At 45.2% G+C, this 15,222-nt stretch overlaps 1 protein-coding gene across 1 annotated transcript in view; it reads left to right on the top strand.

The window, feature by feature from the left end:
- The window catches only part of MYOM1 (myomesin 1), a 143,864-nt gene that overhangs the window by 87,556 nt on the left and 41,086 nt on the right, over positions 1 to 15,222 (top strand). The window contains 4 exon segments of the mRNA XM_054984625.1: positions 9,452 to 9,626; positions 10,716 to 10,837; positions 11,700 to 12,017; positions 13,560 to 13,756. Of these exon segments, the coding sequence (XP_054840600.1) occupies positions 9,452 to 9,626; positions 10,716 to 10,837; positions 11,700 to 12,017; positions 13,560 to 13,756 (812 nt within the window).

Here is a 15,222-nt window from a genome sequence, read left to right on the forward strand (position 1 = left end):
ATGGACTTTTGGGTATGCCGTTCTTCCGAGCCGAGGGACTGACCATTGACTTAGCAAACGGGCTACTGTGGCGCATCCCGGGAGGCCCAGACTTTGTCAATGCAGTCCATCGATGCGCAGCCCTCAAGGCCCCCTTGCCTCTCGCCCCCATCACAGGAGACCCCTGGGTTCAGGACTTTCCCGAAGTTTGGGTGACGGACAAAGCCGAGTGTGGGATAGTGAAGGGCGCCTGCGTCCTGATTGAAGGAAAGGACCTCCCTCCCCAGAGACAGTACAAGTACCCAGCCGAAGCCGAGGCAGGGATAGCCAAGACCATAGAAGGACTCCTGGAGTGGGACGTCATACTCCCGATGCAGTCCATCTGCAACGCCCCATTGTGGCCAGTTCTGAAAGCAGATGGAGTGACCTGGAGAATGATGGTCGACTTCCGTGCCCTGAATGCCACCACCCCTCCAGTTGCCCCGGTTGTGGCCAAGTACAACGAGATCCTGACGGCCATCGCCGCTGGGTCCCGGTTCTACTCGGTCATAGACCTGGCCAATGCCTTCCACTCCATCCGGTTGCATGAGTCTTGCTGGTACAAGTTCGCGTTCACTTTCCGCGGCCAGCAATACGCATTCAAGCGGGCACTCCAGGGATTCCACTCCAGCCCCAGCATTTGCCACGCCCATGTAGTTCAGATGTGGGAATGCCTCCAACCCTCCTCGAGGCCCCATGTTCTGAGTTATGTGAATGATATCCTAGTCCATGCCCCCACAGCAGAATTAGCTTGCCAAGTCACGAGGGAAGTCCTAGAACTCCTCCGCGAGACTGGGTTCAAGGCAAGCAGGGAAAAGGCCCAATTAGTTCAGACCAGTGTCAAGTACCTGGGTCTGACCCTGGGACCCGAGGGTCGCACCCCGGACGCCCAGCGAATGGAGGTCATTTCCAAGCTGCCTGCACCCACCGACGTCCCCTCCCTTAGAGCACTTCTAGGAACCTTTAACTTCTCCCGAGACTTCATCGAGTCTTTTGCAGATAAGGCTCGCCCTCTTTATGCCCTACTTAAAAAGAACACTCCCTGGGAATGGGGACCAGATCAGCAGACAGCCTTGGCCGAACTGAAGCGTAGCCTGGCCGCAGCCCCAGCTTTAGCCCATCCGGATGTCACCCAGCCATTTTTTATCCAGCTAGCAGTCTCGGACAAAAGCATCGGAGCTACGCTCACCCAGCAGCAAGCGGGAGCCGCTAGAGTAGTAGCCTATGCCTCTCGCAACCTAACTTCAGTAGAGACCAAGTTCAGCCCATGCGAAAAGACTTGCCTTGCTCTAGTTTGGAGTCTGACCCATTGGGTATTCATCATAGGTGGCTCGCGCACAATAGTTCAGACCACCCACACGCCCCTCAAGTACATCCTATCTGGCAAAATACAAGATGGACAGGTATCTAACGCCCGCATAGCACAATGGACCCTAGCCTTGGTCAACCGCGGAGTAGAATTTAAAAAGGAAGCCACTGAGCCACCAGCCCCCTATGGCCTGTTAGTAACCGGGACCGAGCATGAGTGCCCCCTGGACCCGCCACCGCAGGTTGTTTGGCCAGTCACTTGGGGAGTCCCGCTAGGAGAAGCCCGACTGAACGGCTTCACATGCTGGTTCTGCGACGGCTCCTCCTTTCACATTGGAGGCTCCCCTCGGACAGGCTACGGCGCTGTGCGAGTGAGCGACGCATATACCCTCAAAGGTCCAGCCCGCCCCCATTCCAGCCAAGCGGCTGAGGTGCAAGCGCTTCTGGCAGTGCTTGAGTTTGAGCCCCCAGAAAGCCCACTCGCCATCTACACAGACTCGGTTTGGACGGCCAAAGCCGCCACCGTCTGGCTCCCGGTGTGGCAGAATCAGGGGTGGAGAGCTAGCGATGGGAAACCCGTAGCCCACCTACAGCTATGGCAACAGGTGGCCACGCTCCTTCAGTCTCGTACAGGCCCAACGCAGGTTACACATGTTAAAGGACACCAAAATACGAACTCAGAGACCGCCTATTGGAATGACCAGGCAGACCTCGCAGCCAAGGCAGCCGCCACAGAAAATGCTCCCTTACCGGAACCAGCCCCAGATTGTCCCCTCCACCCTGTCACCACCCGGGCACAAGCCCGTAACCAGGCTCAGGGAACCGCAGGTACACTAGACCTAGCCCAACTGCAGATATCTGACCCAGAAGTAGCTGACCTCCTAGCCGCAGGGAGAGACCAGACAGGAAGACTAGTGATTCGAGAAGAGGAAGGCATAGTTTGGGCAGTAGATACAGCTGGTGGACGCCACTGGGTAGTGCCACTGGAAGTCAGGGCCGACCTGATTCAGTTTGTCCACGAGCAAGGACACCTAGGCAAGGACCTGACTCTGGAGAGGGTCATAGAGGTTGGTTGGTGGCCTAGCGTACCGAAGTAGCACAATGGGTGGACAACTGTCTGTCTTGTGCTATGGTCAATGCAGACCCGACTGGACCTAGAGCTCCCCTCCAGCATCAGAGAATTGATGGACCCTGGGCTCGTATACAGATTGACTTTATCGGCCCCCTTCCTCCCACTCCCCGCGGCAATCGCTACTGTCTCACTGTCATAGATCCCTTTAGTAAAAGGGTCAAGGCATTCCCGTGTAAGCATAACACTGCAGCCACCACGGCCAAACTACTGTTCAACAATGTATTCTCGAGATGGGGCACTGTACGAGTCATGGATTCCGATTTGGGCTCACATTTTATTGGAGAAGTCACCCAGGAACTTTGCAAGGCATTAGGCATCCAACAATGCTTTCACATAGCCGGCCATCCCCAGGCTTCCGGCGCCATAGAAAGAACCAACCGGACCCTCAAGGAGGCTCTCCGCAAGATGGTTCGCTCCTCTGGGAGAGACTGGGATGAAAAACTCCCCATAATTCTAATGGCCATCAGAGGCACCACCGCAGTTCACGGACTCACGCCCCATATGGTCATGACAGGACGGAAAATGCAGCTCCCAGAAGCCTTCTGGCTAGACACGCAGCTCCCTTCTGATATGCAACCCGTAGTAATTAATGACGCCTGGGTTCAGGACCTCATCTCCTCCATACACGCCGTCCACATGCAAGTGGCCCAGAAGTTAGGCACAGCTCAGAAGGATATGGACCGCAAACTAGGATGGGTCAGGAACCCGAGGCAGTGGGAAGAAGGACAGCTCGTTCTATATAGGAAGTTCTCACAGAAGGCACACTCGTTAGCAGCCAAATGGCAAGGCCCCGTCCCAATCACGAAAAGAGTCTCTCCAGCCGTCTATCAGGTAGCCATCCAGTGGAAGACAGGAGGCACTTGGCTAAAATACTTCCATGCCTCTCAATTGAAGGAATGGAAAGGGAAGCCGCTCCAAACCGCCCCGCCTGTGTATGATCCTGGGGGAACAGCCGCCAGTCCAGCCCCCCTCTGCCCAGTGATTCGCCAGAAGTCCCTTCACCCTGGGCCAGAGATACCCTGTGTCCCCTTAGACCAGACCTTTGTAGCTCTTGTATAAAAGAAAACGGCAGAATATATATATATGTAAAAGTTAAGAGTTTTTTTTTCAGTTCTATCCTTTAACTTCATTAGGCGGGCCCCACAGTTGGGACCCTAGGGGAAAACACGGCAACCAAAGCCAAATAGGACCACCAGCGAAGGTGATTCTTAATTGGAGGTGTAAGCCGCATGTTCAGAAAAAATTGCACAGGCAAAAGAGATTTGCTGTGTGTGAAAGTGTTTGGGAAGGCTTTAGCCCAAAAGTGAATGCATTTCCAATATTGGAGACACACCAATAAAGGTGATCTCTGTATTTGAAAACATTTCACAGCCGTGTTGGTGAAGATCCCGCATCTACGTAGATTCGGGGTCTCACCTGCCAGACCCACGCTTTCGCATGATGGTCGGCTTTGGCTTTGAGGGCCGTGCCTCCCCTGAAGGAAACCCCCGTCAAGCCCGTCAACCCCCTCTTTTACTAATGTTCATATTCGTCATGGTGAGTTGCTATACGGCGCCACCATCTAGTACGTTTTAGTGCAAAGGTAAAAGACCCGCCAGTATTTTGTAAATATGTTACCCCTGGAATATGTTATTGAGGTGCGTTCGCTACGCACAAGGGGCAGCGTGCCTCATTTACATAGCCAGGATCTCCCGCGCCAAGATGACCCCCGAATAACCCAGACCCAGAGGCGCTGAAAGATTTTTGCCACCTCCGCTGCTTTTCGATAAACGCCGCCGAGCACCTTCGGCTCCACTTCGGCCCTTTCCGCCAGCAGCCGCCCGCCCCGTCCGATGTAATCTTTTCCCTTACCCGTCCCGTATAAGGGAAAAGAAGGGGGGGAGACATGTCGAAGTTATAATAAAGCCATGCCAGGCATCCCAAGTAAGGGCAACCTAAAAGCATCCCACACCCGGGAGCTTCTGCTCTGTGTATTTTTCTTTTTGCTCGGTGTATTTTCCTTTTTGGTGTATCTTTTTTTTTAAAACTAGAAAATGGGGCCTCCCGAGGGAGTCCCTCCAAAAATTGCTTGTCCTGCAAACATATGACGAGAGCCTAGTTTAGAAAATTAAGCTAAGGTCCCCATTTGCAGCAACCCGTATAGTTGCTGGATACCGCTCTCTAGTTTTTTTCCTTTTAAAGCGGCAAGGCCAGGCCGAGCCAGACCGATAGCTCTCAGCCCGCAAAATAAAAGCAGCCTGCCACCGAGCAAGGGGCACCTGAAGGCCACATAGTCTAGGCACCCAGGGACCTCTGGGGCGAGTTTGCATAATCCCACCTAAAGCACAGCCGACCCTTGCCCGACGTAAAGACGTACACTCTGAAATATACATGCTTTAGGAAGAAGCCCCCGCACAGGAGTTCCCCAGAGCAACAAGCTGGAAGGCCCGCTTAGTGCCTCTGGGACTCCTCGTTCGAACCCCGCTTAACATACTGTGCTGGCAGAAAAACACCCTCCCTTTTTACCCCGCTTCATCTTATTTTATTTTGCTGCAACAAACTCAGGGAGCCTGTACTTATACCCACAGGTCTCCCCAGGATATTTTCGCCACAGAAAGGAAAAGAAGGCCAGGAGATGAGGCACCTGGCTACTCTGTGTTTGCTCGTGCTGGCAGGCACCCTAATAGAGGGACGCCCGTCCAAATTAATGCCCTACCCCCACTGGAGATGTATCAATACACTAGCAGGAAATGAAATGATGGTCTGCAAAGTTGTGCAGCAGAGCAATATGACCACCCCCACGGATCGCACTAACTTCCGCAGTTGCGAAGAGCAGTGGATCCGACCCCCAGAGCTTGTTATTTTATGTGTGGGAGTAAAAACTATGTCCCAAGAACTAGTGTGTTACTCGCCCACCGATACGGTTTCACCTCTCGCTCCGATCCCATGTATGTTTCTCCCCCGCATCAGGCCAGCCCCCACCGCAGTCCCGGTGGTAGACAAATATACCACCCCTGCCAATCCCGAAACCTCGCCATTTGTCACTGAGGCTTTCGGACCATACTGTGAAGTTATTCTAGTGTCGGCCGCAGTATGGAAGGCAGGAGACCCCTTTAGAATGACCATCCTACTAGGCACTACTGCCATTGAATCTGCAACAGTCACTATCACGCCCCCTTCAGGCGCAGTTCTCTCCTTTGCTATAGAACGCTGGGAGAACCTGACCTGGATTGTAAAAGAGGAAGACCTAGCCAAACACGGCCCGCCCGATTGGATACTGGTTCAACAGACGCCCGAATGCCAAACCAAGCCCCTAGTAGAGAAATTTCACCGGCTTGGGCTGCTCTTTGTAAATTTGACTCATGAACCAGGCAATTACTCCCTGCTGATCCGGACCCAGGAGACCCACGCCATCCAAATTGACCCTTTGATTGCTAGCAATGAACAATTAAGCCAAGGCGGCACGCATATAGTGGGCTCCCATGTTTTGAAAACTGACATTCGAGAGAGAGTTCTAGTCCGCCCGCAAATGTCTTTAAAAGAGATCTGCATAGACTTAGCTGAGCTAAATGTAACCCAGAGGCTGCCGCAGTGCGCTACCTATCTGGAGGCCGGTAGCAAGGGTTGGAATGCATGGCTACAACTGTGGATCGATCCCTCCCCTTCTCTCTCGCGTGCCAGACGAAGCATTGCCGACTGGACTGCTCCTGCAGCCGGAGGCTTAGCAATCATGGATTCGGTCAACATTGAGACTCTCGCTAATAAGTTTGCCCATGTCACGACTAGCATCTCCGACAAACTTGGTAAGTTTATAGTCAGAGGGACTATGGTTGAGCAGCTGGTTCCCCTAAAGATTACTTTTGTTCTTGAATGGGAACAAGGTTGTCTTCATCTGTGTCCATGCTTTGTTTTGCCTTAAATTGATAGCTTTAATACGACACTAGACAACTTATTCATCACAGCAGGTGGCAATGAAAAGAATTACTGATCAGAAAACTGTAGCTAAATTACTTACCTTTGTTCATACGCATTTTCCAGGTTTTATATAATATTGGCATGCCAAGCTGTACAGTGTAATTACTTCAATATAAAAACAATTGGTAAAATTATGAAGGACAGAAGAATCAAGATGCGGGGGGGGGGAGTCACCCACCAGCAATGACACTCGAAAGAAAAATTAGCTTTTATCATATCCTTTGCATGTGCCTTCTTGCTCAGTCCATTTCACCTTCTGGACTGGTAACTGTGGGATACATGAGTGAACCATTCACTGCCTGTAGGGAGGCCATGGGATGGAGTACGGGTAGGCTGTTGCCAAGTAGGCCCCCTCTCATGCTTTAAAGCCTGCCATGAACTGTGTTAAAGTTTCCTGCATTACTGTTTTACTACTACACCGAAGATTGCTTTGCACGTGTGTGCTCTGATACACGTGTCAGTTTCCTGCCTGCGTGTCAATTGCCTTACTGCTGCTATGGACTGTGTAGTTCACTGACTCCATGTTTGGTTAACTGCACAAAGGACTCTTTTTCTGGGCAGCCCTGCCCTGACCTGTATCTGGACTTCCCAGTGTGTGTTTGGACTTTATTACAAGTGTGCCCCGTGCCTGCATTGCCATCTGCCGCGGACCGTGCCTGTTCCCTGCTTTGGACTGTGTTTTACGTGCTGTTCCCCCTGCCTCCATGGAAGCCTGCCTCATATGGGCCCAAGCCGCTGCTAGCAGCCGGGTGCCTGCCGGGGAAACCTCCAGCGAGCCTGGCTAGGCGCTCCCTGGTCAGTTCCCACCTGAAGCCTCCCGCGAGCCGGTCGCCGAGCTTGCCCTCGCTACGGGGCAGCCTGCTATCCAGCCCCAGCTATGCCCAGCCGGCATCCATGTTCTCAGGCACCCAGAAGACCCAGGGAAGAAGACTGCTTTGAGAAGCCATTTCAGCGAAGCGGGCACACCACGTCCGCAGCGAGAGTACCTCGCCCCGCTCTGCATATCTTAGGAGCCGCCCAGGAGAAGGAACTAAGTGCCGACCATCCCAAGCACTTAGAGAATGCATCTCAAAGAAACCTCCGCATTCCAGAGCTGATGACATCAGGACAAGCCCTGTCCGCTGGAACATCCTTTCAGCCCACTTGGATTTCCCCCTCCCTCTTTTGTCCCCTCTTCCTGAGGTGTCACTTATCACAATCTGATTGCCAAAGTGGCCCATCCAAGCCATTCAGTAACCCATTAGAGTCTTTGTTTTAATCTGTGAGAACTACCAAGTACAGCACCTGCCCCAGGGTACGTTTTGGGGTATTTAAGCTGGTCTCCCAGACCACTCGGTGCTCGTGCCATCCTATCCAGAACCCCTCGCTGTCCGTCTGTGGTCCCAGTGCTGGCATTGGGCCACTTCGCTGTTGTGTCTCTGCTTCGCTTCAGGATAAGTGAGTATTCCCCACCATCGTTGGGAACCAGCTAATGCGAACGTCTCTGTATTTCCTACTCTGTATTTCTTAGATCTTGTGTGTTCTTTGTATGCTTGTGCAAGTTTAGGCTTACGCCACACTAAATACACGTGTTTGGAACTTATTTGTAGTCTGCCTCTTTTTCACTTGAGTGTCTGGGATCGGGACCTCCGTAGACATAGGTTAAGATCCGCGCTAATTTTAAGTTACAGACTGCTATAGCTAATTTCCCCCTTATAATAAAAAGCAGTTCTGGTAACAAGGCCAGTTTGCAGGCTTCCTGGCAGTTCATACGGCTGTAGAGATTAGACTGCAATGCTATGATGAGATTACTGCAGATGGAACAGAAAAATGCAGATGTCTTGCTGAAAACCTGTATCTTTTTTAAAACAAGGGTTCTGACTTATCACATGTATTTTTTATATGTATCTTTACAACCATGAGTACTAGAAATGTATTTTTAAAATGTATCTCAGGATTTCTAGATTTTAACTGAGAATCATAAGACATGCCAGCCATCTTGTGATCTGTGCATCACTCATCCCAAATGCCCAGGTTTTTATAAAAGCTTCTGAAATGTCTATTCACACACTTGCATGTCAGCAATATGGGGTAACATTCTGAATTCCCAAGATTGTATCCATAAGCCTTGTGATTCGTAAGTGATGATTTAAAGTATAAGGATAAAATTAAGCAGTGATATATTTAGTCACAAATGTCATATGGTCTGTGGCATAGCTTTAGTTAATGTTCTAATTCAGTACTTTATACCAGAAGGCTTGTTCTTCGTTACTAGTGGCTATATGTTTTCTTATGGAACCTATATTGACTTTCTCACAAAGAAACAGGCTAATAAAAGAAATAACTAAAAGTCCAAATGAGAAAACAGCTTGGGGCGGAGCCAATAAAACCATCAGCAGAAAGCTGTAGAGTCTAGTGGATACCGATTTTTGCTGTGTTCCCCTCCCCACAGCAATACCCTTTCAAATTCTGGAAAGTTGTATTTTGATCTGATTAAAATTAGCCATATTCCTGTGTTCTACAAATGAATGTCAAGGAATTTATCTCTGAAGATACTCAGAAGCTGTTAATGTTCATCAAAGGGCCAAGCTACACATGACGAATGACACTTGAACGGCAAGTGTATTTCTCCCTGTTCACTTGCCCTCCACTCAATCCACTTGCCGTTCAAGTGTCATTTGTCATGTGTAGCTTGGCCCTCAGTTAAAATAAAGATATATTGTTCGAATGGCTGTGCTTATCCTTGTCCAGTGCTGCAGCGAAAAGAAGGAAAGGCAATGATATCAAATAGTGTCATAAAGACTTAAGATGTCTTCTTCTCAGAAGGCGGGAACCCTGGCAAGTAAAACACATGATGAGCACTATTGCATTCCATTGTTTTGTGCCAACTCTAACTGGATCATACAGTTTGACAGGCTTATGTTTATAAAATGTTATAACAGTGTTGCAAAAGTTGATCAAGTTTGCCACTAATTATAAGTGAATGAATATTAGCATAAATAAGAGCAAAGTAAGAATCAACTGTTGTCATTCGTTTGCTTTTATTTTCATATCTGTTAGATATTCCAGGTGCTCCCAGCCATGTTATACCCACCAGGAATACAGACACCTCAGTGGTTATCACTTGGACCGAGTCAAAAGACGCCAAAGAGCTGGTTGGGTACTACATAGAAGCCAGCAAAGTTGGATCTGGTCATTGGGAACCATGCAACAATAATCCAGTAAAAGGCACAAGGTTAGATCAATACATGGGTGGCAGGCTTGCAGTTTTCTGTGTGTTGGAAGATTGCTCGATAGATTTTTTCCCCCCCTCAGATACCCTGCTTTTAAATTTTTGTGAGGAGGTACTTATCAGTAAATTAATATTATTGCAGAAATTTCATTGTGATATTCTGCAGTCATATCAGTTGATATTGTCCATTCTAAACATGTTTTTGCTGACATATTATCAATGCAATCCTAAGCATAGTTACTCCAGTCCAAGCCCATTGATTTCAATGGGCTTAGCCTGGAGTACATATGTTTAGGATTGCACTTTAAGTCTTAGGGCTGAACAATTAAGCTATTGTTATTCATGATAAAAACATCATGCTATCTCACCCACAGCAATGCATACCTTCGAAGAACAATATATGCAGGGGTCAACATTTCACATTTCAGTGGCGCAAAAATAAGATTCTTAGCAAAATTTAAGTCCCTTTCTTGGATTCATGCAAGGTTAGCTTGCAGAAAAGGAAACTAATTTAAAACCATTTGGCTATTTTTTAAAGTTATAACAATGATAGCAATATTACCAGCACAGGCCAGTCACTCCCTAAAAAGATTATGTCTTTGGCCCATTTAATTTTTAAACAATTGTCATCTAATATGAACAAGCATAGATGCCCTGTTGCTTCTAAGAAATAACCAAATATATTCTGAAACACAAAGGACTGGAACATCCACCCAAAATGATACCCTTTGAGTTACATACTTCTCCTGCTGAAATATTTTGCTTATGATAACTGTAACAGAATAGAATTATCTCTGCCCTTTCTTTAGGGGTACTGCTGTATATGGGAGAAAAGAATTATTACTTCTTTATTGAAAACCATATGTGGGAATTGTTTTTATTATGGGAAGACTGTCCATGAGAACTTGCAAGAAATTATAAGAAAAAAACAGTGCTAAAGAATCCTGGAATAATGCCACATGACTTCATTAAATTGTATTTGGTCTGATTGTAGCATTGCTGCTTTGGATAACAGGCTATACAAAATCTGAACTATGATGGGGTGTTTTTTCTCTTTTCATTTTTAGCTTCCATTTCATTATTTTTCTATAGATTCACTTGTCACGGACTCATTACTGGAGACCATTATACTTTCCGTGTCAGAGCTGTTAATGCAGCTGGGCTCAGTGGGTATTCGCAGGAGTCAGAAGCAATTGAAGTCAAGGCAGCTATTGGTGAGCTATTGGCAGAAAACAATATTATAGTTATTTACACAAAGATAATTTTAGGGATGTGTTTGACTTATTGATTTACAATATCGATGACAAATATTGAATATGCATTAGTAATTTGATGTTTCACTTTCATAGTTTCACAGTCATCCAATCACTATGCTCTTATAGACTTGTCACCTTCACCATCACAGACATCCTTTGGTGTGTTCCATGTAACTCTGTAGAGAAAGTATGTTCATCTTACATCACTCTGTGAAGCAAACTGGTAGTCTGATTCCATCAAGTGGTGTTTGTTTCATGTCATACTCAAGCATGCAAAATGTTACATGCCTGATTTGTTTTCTTGTTTGACTCTACTAACACCATTATTCCCTCACTATAAATGTTCTAAAACTTTCTTCAAATGTTGTGGAGAAGTCTGGCACGGTCATTGCACTAAGTAACCAAAAAAAGCCCTCATGAACTAACTGCTTTTGAACAAATTGATTTTACTTTATTACATACTTTATTAACTTCAAAGAATCATTATGTAACATATAATTCTAAGGTTGCTAAACCAGACTGTGTGCCCCTTCAAAGAATCGAGCAATGTTGCCTTTAATAATAACAAACAGTGTTCAGTGTAAATTGATAGAAATATTAACTGCATGCAGACATGAATTTCTAAGAGGTATGGAATTGTATGTGCATCTATATGAATTTTGTATCATTTCAAACATATTACATTGCCTGTAACTTATAATTTTTAATGTCCTGTCTTTGTCTTGCTGTGTGTCCATTTCTTCATTCGGTTGAATAATGGAGAATTAGGAATGAATGTACCCTAATTCCAAATGTCTTTGTTATTTTCTGGCAACTATAGGGGGAGGATTGCTTCATGGTGTCTGTCCTGGACTAAGTGGTAAAGCTGGTGGACTAACAGACCACACTTCCAACTGGGAAGGCATGCATGAGTCCTCCCAGCCTGTCTTTGACACAGATGCTTTGTTAAAATGCAGTGCTAAACCTAACAGACAAACAGTGTCCAGTAGTTCTGGTAAACAGAGAAGTCCAACAGACAATAAAGTGAGCGAAACTATCCCTACACCTTCATCACAAAAGACAACTACCAAGCAGGCAAGTAAGTCTCAACCTGGAGATTGTTCTGCACTGGACAGATTGAAAAAGAAACAAGATATAGGTGAGCTTTGATCATGTATAGTGATTTCACCATGTTAGCAGACTCATTTCAGACAAGTCATTGCCTGTGATCATCCAAGCTACAAATGGGCATTCTTGCTGATGCTACATCGTTCACCAGATCCATCTAATAAATGCTCAGCTTTCCATCCAAGGTCATATATAATATATATAATATATTGGTAATTGGAGTTATATATGTGTTTGTTGCATTTAACAACAAGCTTGTGTGTAGCATTCATTTGCTAATTTGATTAGATCAATTTTGCTTAGGCTTATGTTTATTTCAAAAGCATATGACATCTAAATCAACTTGGTAGCACTTATGTATTCTGGAAATTTTACTTTTGTTTATTTGCTTGTTTTTTAGTGAGGCTAGAGGAACCAAATATGAAGATGTTCACAAAACTCTTATTCCATGTATCGATTTTTCTTGTCTTGCAAGAAAAGTATTGCTGCTTTCAAATGCCCTGCTGTTTTTTTCAGCCGAGGGGAGGAGAAGGAGGGGTTATCTAATAACCTTTTACTTGCCTTTTCATTTCCTGAAACTGCTGAGGAAGTAGGAAATAGAAAATCCACAATCATATATATGAAGAAGCCATAGCAGAAAGTGGGTAAAGTTCTTCAGTTTAGGATGCCTAAACTGAAGCCTAACTTGTGTATAAAAGTGACAGCAAGTATAGAATCCCGTCCCCATGAAAATATATTTATTAGTTTTATCATTCATGCATTAACCCTCCCCCTTTATTTTCCCATTCACTCTAACCCATTTATAAGAGAACACCGATCAAACCACTGTAAAAATATAACAAACAGCCTTTATTAAAAGCATCCCAAAGCCAGTGTAAACTAATGGGCCTTACTTTGTTTTATGAAAACCCCAGAAAGGTATTTGTGTACCTCAACAAGGTGCGATGCATACAGCTTCACATTGGCTGAGGCTCTGCTCTGTCTGGTATTTTAAAAAATCTTTTTTAGTAATGAGCAGGGCCTCTCACTTTAAATTGATTTCATAGAGAATTTAGTTGCCTTTTCAAGTTATAATTAAACAGGAATGCAAAGTCTTCACGGCTCTTCCAAAGGATTCAACACAAATAAGCACTATTCCTGGAACTTCTCATCACTTGAGGAAGTAGGACGTGTGAAACAGGAGAAAGAAGTAAACAAGAAATTTGAGAAATAAAATAGATTCAGAAAGATAATTCAAATAATGATCATATATTTTTTCTTTTTTTCCAGTCTAACTTAGTATCTGTTTTCTTTCCACATATTTAACTGTTTTGAAGTCAACCTCATGACTTTTTAAAGACTGACAATCATTATACAGTTTCACCTTGCATTAGCCTTGTTTCTTAATAAGATCCCATAAATATTTGCCCTCAAGTAGCATATATTTAGGGAATTCTAGGACAGATTTCCAAGGACTGCTGTGATTTTGCCTGAAGGGAGAAACCGCAGGATTAATCTGAATGCATTCAAATAAATGTTTACTTGGCTAACCGGATCATTCTGTTCTAATAACAAATTTCTCACTCTAAAACAGCTCCCCCATCTCCACCATATGATATCACTGTGCTTGAAAGTGTTCATGACTCAATGGTTCTTGGATGGAAACAGCCAAAAACTATTGGTGGGGCTGAAATAATTGGCTATTATGTGAACTACCGAGAAGTAATTGGTGGAAAACCTGGGGAATGGAGAGAAGCTAACATTAAACCTGTTAGCGAGAGGGCTTACAGGGTAAGAGACTGATTTTCATATTGCTAGATATATTTCAGTCACATAAAATGTTGTCTGGACATGTCAGGCATATATGGGGGATATTCTGCTCCATATGTTAGAGCATCTGGTTACATCTAAAGGTTCTTTTCTGCACGCAGAAGGACAGTCTGAAACACTTAAAATATGAAGCTGCCATATACTGAATCATACCACTGGTTAATCAAGGTTTGTAATGTCTATTTAGACTGACAGGGGCTCTCCAAGTCTCAGGCATATCTCCAACTACCTGATGCTTTCAACTGGAGATGCTGAGGACTGAACTTGGGACCTTCTGCATGCCAAGCAGATGCTCTACCACTGAGCCAAGGTCATGGCCCCTACTTTGCACCAGAGCTTTTCTGCATGCCAAGCAGATGCTCTACCACTGAGCCAAGGTCATGGCCCCTACTTTGCACCAGAGCTTTAAGTGTCAAAAGTGAATTTAAGTCAAATAACATCCTTCGATTTGTACAAAAGTCTGCACAAACTTCTTTCAACAGAAATGATGGTATGAGAACTGCTGGAGACTCTACCTGTTAAAGTTCTGTGCCGAGTCTCACCCTAGCCTTTCCATAACCATTTGCAGAACATTGCTAGCAGCTATTCTCCTGTTCTCAGTTCTTTGACTCCATCCCTCTGGGATACTCAGTAGTCAATACAATCCTACTCTGGTATCAGTTAAGACCTTTTATTCAGATATTTATTTATTTAAAATGTATGTGCTGCCTTCCAACCAAATGGGGACCCCGAGGTGGTGAACAACAGGTATTAAAGCATTTGAAGCCTTAAAATATTATTTTATATATATATATATATATATATATATATATATATATATATATATATATATATATATATATATATATATATATATATATATATATATATATATATATATATATATATATATATATATAAATACAAAAAATATAGATTTACAAACACAACCAAGGAGGAGGGCCAATAAAAGTTTGCTCATGGTACCCCAAACAAAACTTGTCTTGGTCTTCCACACTGGTGGAAGACAATAACAGGAAGACAGAATCTCACTGGGAAGGGAGTTTCAAAGTTTTGGTGCCATGACCAAGATGGCCCTTTCCTGGGTTGCCACCCATCTAGCCTCAGATGGCAGGGATACCCAAAGCAAGGCCTCTGAAGATAACTGGATGGGTAGATTCATATGGGAGGTGGTCCTTAAGGTATGCTGATTCTAAGCCATATAGGGGTTAAAGATCAATGCCAGTACCTTGAATTGGGCTCAGAACCAAATTGAGCCAATGTAGATGGAACAAAACTGGAGTGATATGGTCCCTACAGCCCACTCCAGTCAACATTCTGGCTGCACTATTCTATTCCAATTACAGATTATAGACAATCTTCAAGGGCAGCCCCACAGAGAGTGCATTGCAGTAATGTAATCTAGATATTATCAGGAGGACATGCAC

Source organism: Eublepharis macularius, chromosome 7, assembly GCF_028583425.1.
Source record: "Eublepharis macularius isolate TG4126 chromosome 7, MPM_Emac_v1.0, whole genome shotgun sequence".
Taxonomy (NCBI): domain Eukaryota; kingdom Metazoa; phylum Chordata; class Lepidosauria; order Squamata; family Eublepharidae; genus Eublepharis; species Eublepharis macularius.